Source organism: Aspergillus mulundensis (assembly GCF_003369625.1).
Source record: "Aspergillus mulundensis strain DSM 5745 chromosome Unknown scaffold_21, whole genome shotgun sequence".
NCBI lineage: Eukaryota > Fungi > Ascomycota > Eurotiomycetes > Eurotiales > Aspergillaceae > Aspergillus > Aspergillus mulundensis.
The window spans coordinates 34,304-45,291 of NW_020797909.1; the positions used below are offsets into that span (position 1 = coordinate 34,304).

The 10,988-nt window shown below is 30.8% G+C and overlaps 2 protein-coding genes across 2 annotated transcripts; one reads left to right on the plus strand and one right to left on the minus strand.

Annotated features, from left to right (window-relative positions):
• Window positions 1-8,293: 8,293 nt before the first annotated feature.
• Window positions 8,294-9,667, minus strand: DSM5745_11118 (ferritin-like domain-containing protein; the record flags this gene model as incomplete). Its single annotated transcript, XM_026753134.1, has 1 exon — window positions 8,294-9,667. One exon carries the CDS (start codon window positions 9,665-9,667, stop codon window positions 8,294-8,296), a length of 1,374 nt encoding a protein of 457 aa, XP_026598209.1.
• An 861-nt stretch (window positions 9,668-10,528) lies between these two features.
• DSM5745_11119 (uncharacterized protein) lies at window positions 10,529-10,975 on the plus strand (the record flags this gene model as incomplete). The annotated part of the gene is made up of 1 exon (XM_026753135.1): window positions 10,529-10,975. One exon carries the CDS (start codon window positions 10,529-10,531, stop codon window positions 10,973-10,975), a length of 447 nt encoding a protein of 148 aa, XP_026598210.1.
• Between the last annotated feature and the right edge of the window lie 13 nt (window positions 10,976-10,988).

Below are 10,988 nucleotides of genomic sequence, written 5' to 3' on the forward strand. Positions count from 1 at the left end.
TAAAGCTTTAGTTATATTGCCTGTAAACACATGTATTATTAATAATATAATAATACAGGACCTTAATATTAATAAATTTAATTTTAAAAACCTAAATAAAAATAAAAAGCTTTTGCTAAAGGTTACTATAATACTTAATTTTATAATAAAAAATATAAAATTAATAGAAATTTAATAGTAAGTAAATACCTAATTTTTTAGTTTAATTACTTGCAGTCCTAGTCCTAGCATTTTATATTTTAGTATACCTTTATTTTAAAGCACTTTGTTATTAAAGTTTAACTATAGTACTGCTTTTTTGGCCTGCGCTTTTTTTACCCTATTTTTTAAAGGTAAAGCTAAATTTACTTTACCTAGAAATAGGCAAGTGGCGTATAATAATTATATTAAGTATTTAATAAAATATTATAATAAGCGCTTTGCAAAACATTTTTATTTTTAATTTATAACCTTTAATATAATTATAAGGAAATAAGTAAATACTTAGGCGGGTTTTTATATTTATTAAAAGGCTAGTACGCATGCAAATATTATAATTAAAAATATTTAAGCTATTTTTTAAAATAATAGTCCTAAATCCACTGCCTTATTAAACTTAATTACCTAATTTTTTAGTAGTTTAAAAAGTACCCGTTTATTTTGGACAGGAAAGCGCAGGTAAATTAAGTTTTTTATATTAAATTTAGGTGCGCTATATTTATTTATAATACTTTTTATTACTAATTTTTATTAATATAATTTAATGCGGTACCTCCCTTGCTTTAAGAAGTGGTATTAAAAATTATTAGCTAAATAAATTAAGATTACGCGTGATAATTTACGTGAGAACCCTTATATTATTTCCTACTATTTTTAGTTATATTTTAAGGTGTTTAAAAAGACTGTTTTAAAGCCCAAGTTTAAAATTAATAATAAATAGTTTTATTTTAAATAGCAAGGCCGTGGATTAATATATTTACATGGGCTGTACTAGGTTAATCTAACTTTTATTATTAATATTTTTTTTTTTAAAGTAAAATATATTTTTTTTAAAGCATAAGACGCATTTATAAAGTTTTAGGGTATTTATATATCCGTAGTTAATTTAGAGCCTAGGCGGGATTTTAACCTAGTAAATAAGTATTTTATAATATTTTTATTTTTAAAAAATTAGCATAATATGGTTGCTTATTTATTTATAATTTTAAATTATATATAAAAACACTAGTGCTTTAAAGCGTACTGCCTTAAAAAATAAAAAAAATTTAAAAAGGTTTATTACTATTTTTATTATTTTATATTACATGCTAAGGATATATTTTTAGCTAAGCCTTTTTAGGTGTCTTATTACTAGCTATATTTTAAATATAATAATTTATATTTAAATTACTATAACTAGTTAATATTTATAAGTTAGCTAGTAAATATAAATATAGCACCCTATATAAGTACTCGCGTAGTAATAGATTATATTATTAAATATATTATAAAAGTAAAAATAAAGACTATATTTTATAAAAATATAATGCTAAAGTTAATTTTATATTTAAATATAAATAATTCCCTTTTTTCTGCCGTGTTAAAACTAATAAATAAGTTAATTTTTAAGCGGGATTAGTTGGCACAGGAGATTTACTATTTTTTGCTTTACTTACCTTTAATATAAGGGTTATAAATAGTTACTTATATTAATTATTATTTGGAGGAACAACAAGAATAGTTATTTATTATTAATTAGGTTAATAATAATAATTTAAAAGCTAATAATAATTTTAAAAAAGGCCTTTTTTTTCTTACTAAATATAAGCTGCGCGTGAATAAGTATAAGAATATAACTTTTTTAAATTTTTTTTTAAACTACAAGTACAGGAGTGTGGTTAATATTTATTTTTAATATTAGGGAAAGGCGCGTGTTTTAAATTACTTTTTAAAGTATTTTAAAAATTAAACTAAAAATTTAGGCCGTGTGAAGCTAATACTTTACTATAATTTTTAAAATATTAATAGTTTAAAAACTATTAAAGGCGTTAAGTATTTAACTTTTTATAATATATATATTATTTGTTAAAAAGTATATACTTATTTAAATAATTTTTATTATGTTCTTGCCGCTCCAGCTCTAAATAAAAATAATAATAATAATTTTAAGTAAATAAATAAAAAAAAGTAAGAAGCATGGGTTAAGCTTACCGCATAGCTTTTAAAAAATAATTTTATATACTTTAAAAACCCTAATTTATTTAAAAATTATAATATTAATTACTTTTATAATTAAAATACCTATATTAGTAAGTATTCTAAAACTATAATAAAACGCGAATGGTGGGATAATACTAAAATAATATTTTTAATTATTATATTACTATATTTTAAAGTATTAATTAAAAAATTAAAGGTTAAGCAGCAGCACCTATATAACCTTGTAATTAAGTATTATTAATTTATTTTTACTAGTAACTTTCCGCGCTTTATTTAAATTAACTTAAATGGCTAGGCAGGAATTAGTAAAATATATGCTATTAAATTAATATTTATATATTTATAGGATATGGCCATGGGTGCTAGTTAAAAAATACTAATTATTTATACTACTTTAACTAAAGTTACTATAAATACTATATTAGGGTATACTTTACACGCACTTTTTTATTTTTTAATTAGTACTTAGTAAAAATATTAGGTATTAAATTTGTAAAACCTGCGCGCGCTTTAAAGTCTTTTTTTTAGCGTGTATTATTTTATTATTAATAAAAAGTCCATGCTTGGCTTACTGTTTATGCAGTAAATTAACTAGCGCTATTATAAAGTATTTCCTACTATTAATAATAACTTTAGAGAAATTAGTATTATTTTTGCGGGTAATTTTTACTAATTACCACCTATTATACAGCGCCTGTTATTTTATAATTAGTTATTAAAAAATATTAATAAGGTTCACGCACGCCATTTATATTATTTATTTAATATTATTATTAAACTTAATATTATTTAATAGCAGGATAAAAGTAATCTACATGCAAAGGGCTTTAAAACTACCTTATAAAACCTTTATTATAATAGGGTAATAAAAAAAAATTAAAAACTTTTTTTATTACGTACGCAGTTAATTTATAATAGTAAGAATAGTTTTAAAAATATGTTATATATATATTATAAAAAAACTTAGGTTTTTGCCTGGAATTACAACGCTTTGCGGGATCTAAACCATGTAGTTTTAGTTATTAATATTATATATAAAGGTAGGGATGCAAAGATTATATTAATAAAAAATATAAATAATTTATATCCTATATTACACCTTTATATAGGCGCTTGTATTATATTAGTAAAAAACTATTAGGTTAAAGCTAGCCTAGTAAATAAATTCTTGGGCATTATTATTAATATTAATTAATTACTTAACTTTAATTTATGTATAAATTTCCCGGGCGCTGTTTATATTAAGTTTAATAAGTATACCAGGCCAGGCATTATTATTAATAATAAGAATTATATTATACTTATTTATTTTTTAAAACAAGAGTTTACTAGGGTAAATATAACCTATTACCATACTTAGTTTTTTTTAACTCTTATATATATTATTATTATTTACAAGGTATAAAAAATAACTATTAATAAAGTAGTTTTAAATATATTAAAAAAGAACTTTTTACTAGGTTTAATATATATAATAGTTTTTTATATTAAGACACTGGGCAAAATCCTATTTAAAAAGCCTTTTAATTATAATTAATTTAAGTTTTAAGAGTTAAAGGCTAGTAATATAGCTTTAATATATTTAATAAATATTAAGCGTAGGGCTGCTTAGTATATATATATATTTTATTTATTAGGATATTTAGCTAACTAGTTTAACTATAATATTTTTTAGCTTTTAAGCTTAAGCCTCTTGTAATTAAGTTACTTAAATATTAATATAAAATTAGTTTACTTATTTGCTTATTTTTTTTTTGCTTTTAATTATTTTTTTTATATTATAGCTAGTTATTTTTACTTAGTTTTTATTAATTAAATAGCTTGCTTAAATATTTATAAATTAAATAAGGGTATAAATAAGTATAAAAAACCTAATACCATAAAGTTATATTAGGTTTTTAATTTATAAAGTTTTTAAATATTAAAATAGTACTTTTTAATTTTTTATAATTTTAAGTACAGGGCTATTTTAAATATATTTTAAATAATAGCTTTTTATTAGTTTAAGGCCACTAATTTAAATAAGTAAAAATTAACACTTTTTTTTTAAGTTAAGCATGTTAAATTTTTATATATAAAATTAAAATTTAAAAATTTAATATTTTTTAAAGGTTTTTGCCGCCGCACTAGCCTAATTAAAAAGTAGTAAATTAACTTTTTAACTTTACCTAATTTACCTAACCTATAAAAAAAAAAACTTATATAACTATAACCAGGTTTAAACCCGGGACCTCCTGGTTTCTAAAAATATTTAAAAAGTAGTTTTTAGCCTAGTTTTAGCCTGTTTAAGCCTAAAAAAAAAAAATAAGTACTTTTTTAATAAAAATAGGTGCTTAGCACTTTTTAAAGGCTTTAGGTATTTATATAGGGCTTTTTAAAGCCTAAAATAAGCTAAAATTATTTTTTAAAGGCTAAATTAGGTTATTATAGCACTAGCATGTAATTATTAAGCTAAAAGGCCACGTGAGTTACTATTTACCTAATAAAATAACCTTTATTTTTTAAGGGGTTAAACTAAAGTACTACAACCACTTAGCACGCGGGCTACAGGGTATTTTATTAATAAACTAGGCGTGGTTATATATAAAGCTAGTTATATTTTAAACCTAATTTTTTTAAATATCTTTTTTACTTATATACTAGTAATACGTAAGTTATATAATAACTTTAATTATTAAACTTTAGTTATTATAATACCAGGGCGCGGGAAAAAATACTAAAATAAGATTATTATAATATATTAAATTATAAGCTAAAGTACTTAGCTAAACTTATTAAAAATAAAATAATATTTTTATTTTAATTTAGGGAGCTTAAGGGCGTAAAAACACTAAATTAATATATTAAATTTCCTAATAATATTATTATAAAAGCCATGTAGGTTATAAGGAAATACCTTAATTTAAAAAGTTATAATACTTTTTAGTAGTTAAATAAATATATAAAAAACTATTATACCTAGGTAATAAACCTTATTTTAAAAAAAATAATTTTTAGTTATAGTTTATAAGACTAAACACGTGTATTAAACTAAAATAATTAATAATATTAAAAATAACTAAAAGTTATATTAAATAATAATATAGTATAAGCTAAAGCCTAGGCTTAAAACTTTTTTATTATTAATAAATAATAAAGTAATAAAAAACACGCGGGAAAAGGTTAATATTTTATAAAAAATAATATTAAAGTATTTTGATATAAATAATAATTTAAACTTTAATTTTTTAGCGCTAGAGTACTAGCAAGAAAATAAGTATTTTTATTAATTAAAAAAAAATTTACTAAAAAAAGTTAAAAAAATATTATTAGCGTAAGCAGCACCTTTTTTAAAGTAAACTAGGTAATTATTTATATTTTAAAGGCTTATTAAAAGTATATTAAGTAAGTTATTTATAAGCTATATAATTATTATTTATAACTAGGACACTTCCCCTTATTATAAAAGCTTATAAAAATAATAATACTTTTAAAAGGTAATAAAAAAAATAAATTTTTATTTTAATTTTAACGCCCTATAGTGCTGCTTTTAATATTAAAAAAAATTTAAATAAATTATAATATACTATATTACTTTTATTATATTAGTACAAGGGGTACTAAGTTTATAATAATATAATACTTTACTTAAGCACTGGGCTATAAACCTAGTATTTTTTTTACTTATAATATAAAAATAATACTTTTATAAAACTAGGAGGTTACTATAGTTATTATAAATATTTTAAGTATTTTTAATATTATTTTATTATAATACTTATTTTAATAAATAATAAAGTAAGGCTAGCCTTATATACTCCTAGCCTTAATTATAAGTTTTTTTAGTAAATAAAATATAAAAATATACCTAAAGTTTATTATAATAATAGTATACCTAGTATATTATAGTATATTATAAAGCTTACCCCTTTTTTAATATTATTTTTATTATATATTACTAAACTATTACTAGTAAATTTAATTTTATATTTTAATTATATAAATAACTTTTGCCTTAGCTGCGCAAGTAACTTTTTTTATATAAATTATAAACTTTTAATAAAAAATATTTCTAGCATGCTAGCTTAAAAAAAATAAAATAAAATAGCTTTTATACCTAAAAAATTAAAAATATTATATATTACTTAAAAATAATATAGTAAATTACCCTTACTAATAATTAATAATTAATCAATAATTATATTTATTATTATAGTACTAGGCTAAAAAAAATATTTAAAAAATTTTACTAGGGGCAAGGCTAAGAAGCTAGCTATAAAAAAGTTTAAATAATAATAATAATTATTACTTATAATAAAGGTAATAATTTTTAGTAATAATTTTAAATAAATATACTAAAAAGTTTATTATATAAGCTATAACTTGATAATATATTATAAATAATATTTTTAGACACAGGGATTATTAATAATTAATACCTAGTTTTATATATATAATATTAAAGCTATTAGCATGCTTTAAAAACTAAAAGTAGTAATTAAAAAGCTTTTTAAAGCCCTTATTTACTAGCTTTATATAAATAATACCTTAATAGTTTAATATACATGTAAATAACCCTTATTATTTTTTAATTAGGCTTTTTAAGTATTATACTAGCTTATAAATTAATATATAATTTATTTATAATAATTTTTTAAATATATAAATATTAAAAATAATAAGCTAATTAATAAACTAGCTAATAAAGCAGCCTTTATAAAGGCATGGCTGTTAAATATTAATTTTTTTAAAATATAATTTACTACAAGTGGGATATATAACTTATATAAATAAATATATTAAGTTACTTAAGCTAAATAATAAAAAAATATTTTTATAAAATTATTAACTTAATATAAATAATAGCTTATTATAAAATTAAAGTTATATTAAGTTAAATTATAACTTAAGCTAGTGCTAAAATGCCTAATTTTATATTATTAATTAGTATTAAAATTATTATATAATTACTTTAAGTAATACTATAAATATTTTTAGTATAAAAATATAAAGTTTACTTACTTTTATAAAATAAGTAAAAGCCTTAAATACCTAATTTTTTATTAATATATTAAAAGGTAGTTTTTATAATAACCCTAGCACCTAATAACATCCTTAATAAATAAGGCTAAAGTTTTAAAGTACCTTTATAAATTAAAACCTAAAAACTTTATATTTTTATTTAAAATTATAAACTTTTACTAATTTATTTACCTTTATTAAAAATTTTAACTTCTAGATTTTTTAAAATACCTAAGCTAGGTGCTTAATAGTTTTTTAGTTTTTTTTTTTTTTATTATAATTTTTTTTAAACACTTTTTTTTATATAACTAGCTTTAAATATATATATTTTTTTATAAAGGGGTTAGCCCCTGTATTTTATAATATTTAAATTATTAAATATATAATAAATAATACCTATTAATAATTATATATAAAAATAATAAGTAAAAAATAAATATATTATTTATAAGCTTTAATAAAAGTTGCCTTTTAAAATAAAAAGCCTTTTTATATATAAACTTATTTAAATAAATTACTTACCTTATAATAGCACGCCCTTATACCCTAAGAAAGGTCTAGAATATTAGGCGTACGCCTAGTTATCCCCGGGGCGTTAAATACCACTACTACTACTACTACTACTACTCAAGAGCTGGAGGGATATTTGAAGACATATCCCCTGCACCAGCCAGCTACAAATAGATATTCAGTTACTCCGTACTCCGTTCCCCTGCCCCAAAGGAGGAGCTTGGCCAGTACTAGTGCAGATCCTCCGGAGATCAGTTATCCTTCGCGTGTGACTGTGACGAGCTCGATCCGCCAGGTATTCATAGTCGGGCACCTGCAGGAACCGATCCCTGCCCTATAAGGCAAGCGTTCGTCTGGCTGGCGGAATCTCGGTGACGGGCTGCGCAGTTCAAACTATTCAATAGGCTACAGCTGGCCAGGGCATCAGGTTTCCTTCCGATCTACATGTGGCTGATAACTGGTAAAACATACATTCGTTGCCGTCAATCATAGGTAAGATCACTATGGTACTAGTACAGATTGTTGCTCCTCATTCACCCTTCAGATCCTTCTCCACTCCAGGGTAGATACCATATGTGGCTATCACATCCACTTGGACTGTCGCTTAGCCAGCCTGGTACAGCCCCAGCGCAACAATATGCGGGTTCAGCATCGTCGTATTAAACGGCGTCACAAACAGATCCAAATCCGTCAACATCACCGCCATCGTATCATTAATCACGCCGTCATCCCCAAAGACCATCCCGCCCGGCTGCGTCGTCCACCCCCGGTTCTGCCCCGTGACCGTCAACGGCGAGTACGTCAGGTTGAGCTGGTTGCTCCAGCCCACGAACTTCGGCTGGCCGGCCGTCGTGCTGGTGACGTACGAGTTGTTCGGGCCGACGTGCTGGCCCGGGTTGTCCCACGAGAAGTACACCTTCTTCCCGGGGTACGAGAGCGGCTCGGTCCTGTTGCGCGCGAGCGCAGCCTGGCAGTTCTTCCCGATCCCGTTGGCGGTCATGCAGGCGTCGCCCTGCGTGACGTTTGAGGATGATGGGTCCGTAATGCGGTTCCCGGCTTGCTCGCTGCCGTCGGGGCGAGTGTTGTTCGCGTCGACGCGGTTGATGTTGGGGTTGTTGAGGATGTGCAGGGTCGGGAAGTTCTGCCACGCAAGTCGAGTCTGGCCCGCGGGGCAGGAGCTGATATAGGGAGCAAGCATGGTCCACTGCCAGGACTGCGGCCAGCCGTTCTCGAACCACACGGGCATGGGCGCGAGGCCGGCAAGCTGCCGGAAGACCATCTGCTGGCGGGCCTCGATGGCGATGGACTGCGAGAGCATCTGGGAGACCTCGCGGGAGTCGAGGTGCGAGAGGAAGCCCCAGACCCCGGACTCGCCGAAGCGGGTGAGGCGCTGCATGAAGTCCAGCCACTCGCGGACGGTGCGGTAGGGGTAGTTGTAGACGCATTGCTTGGGGGCGGCCTCGCCGAGCATGTTGCTCAGCAGGGTGGCGTGGCCGACTTCCTGGTTCGCCATGAACTCGATCAGGGAGCGGACTTCAGGCCCGATGCCTGCTGCCTTGAAGTCGTCGTCGGAGAACCGGGCCAGCCCGTCGTGGAAGAGGTCCAGCTCGATGTACTCCTGGTACACGCCTAGCGCGATGGACTCAAAGTCCCAGTCGCTGTTGACCATGTACCGGGGGAGAGTTCCGTTCGTGCCTAGGCCTCCTGCTGGGACGTAGGGTGCTGGCATGGGCTGTGTGGGCACGCCTGCAGCGTTGTAGTAGGTGGCTGTTGGGTTGGGAGGCTTTGGGGCGATCGATGGGGCCAGCGTCTTGGAGGCTTTGGCAGCTCCGAGGACGGTCGGTGTCCCTGAGTACGGGCCATGATAGGGGGCGCTGCGGTAGCCATTCTGACTGACGACGTCTGGGGCTCTGGTGTTGGCCGGGGCGGCCAGGGCGCCGTGGAGCAGGCCGAGGGCGAGGAGGGCGTGGGCGTGCATTGCTCTCGGTGCTGTGCGAGGAGCGGGGATGGACTACAAGAGAGAATGCCGGCCAGCGACCTTATAAGCAGCAGATGATGTATTGATGAGCTATGGCTCTGGGCCGGGAGTAGATGCCGGGGGTCAGTCTATGGTGATGAAGTTAGGGCTCGACTTCCGGATCCGGCTCAGGCCACTGTCGGGGCCAGCATTCCAGACTGGACCGGACTCTTTATCCGCAGCACTACGTCGGCCTTACGACACCCTGGGGACCTATCAGACAGCCTCGACATGCTCTGAGCCCACTTTCACTTTCAGGTTTTGTCCCGGCTGCTCCACTCGCAGATCGTCCCTGCTGGCGTACGCAACTTTATGCACCATCTACCACGGTCGCTCAAACAGCTTATCCAGCGCTTCCAGCGATCAGCCAGTTGTATCCTGCGATCAGTCAGTTAACCCTTCGGCGTAACGATGACGGTGAAATCCTACAGGCATAGCAAGTGCAACATACACCAACCCCAGCACACAGACGCAGCTGAAGAACAGAAAGGCGCCCCAGCGGTCAGTTGCCGCCAGCAAACTGGGCATCGCCTTGGAGCAGCCAAAGTAGAGCGCCCAGTGCAGCGCTATGGAGATGGACATGTCCAGCGACCGGATGCGCGTAGGGGAGATCTCAGGCCCAATAAGGTACGGGATGCTGAACCAGCCAATGCTCCACGCGACGGCGTGCAGGTAGATGGCCACAATGGCCGCCGTTAAGGCCCGCTCGGCATTGGGCGACGCCTTGATCTCATCGCTCGTCATGTCCTTCGTTGCGCCTGGTCATGATCCACAATGACAACGGCAAAGGCCAGCGCGCTGACAAACTTGACAATGCCGTAGATGCCCGTCGCCGTCGATGCCCAGGTACCCGAAGATGGTCGGCGAGGACTGCGTGATGGCGTTGGCTCCGGACCATTGCGAGAAGAGAGTCGGCAAACGGGGCTAACAGATCCAACGGGGTGTTGTCTATTGTCTCTCTTAATCCGGCAACCCCGACACCCTCCCGAGGTCGTTTCGAACGGTATCTCGCCGAATGGACTTGCACTGTTGCCGGACAAACTGTTCCTGTACGTCGCCATGACGCGTGCGAATGCTGTCTCGAGATTGCCGCTACATGCAGACGGGACCACTGCGGAGGAGGGAGGCAAGAATCTGACGAACTGCTGCTTTGGACGAGACGATGGGAAGACGCTGTTTATCAGCGACAGGTCGGAGGGGAATGTGCAGTGTGTCCGGTGGCACGGTGCGGGGATGGAGTGGGTAAAGAATAGAGCTGCAACGGAATGAATTGAACATCTTG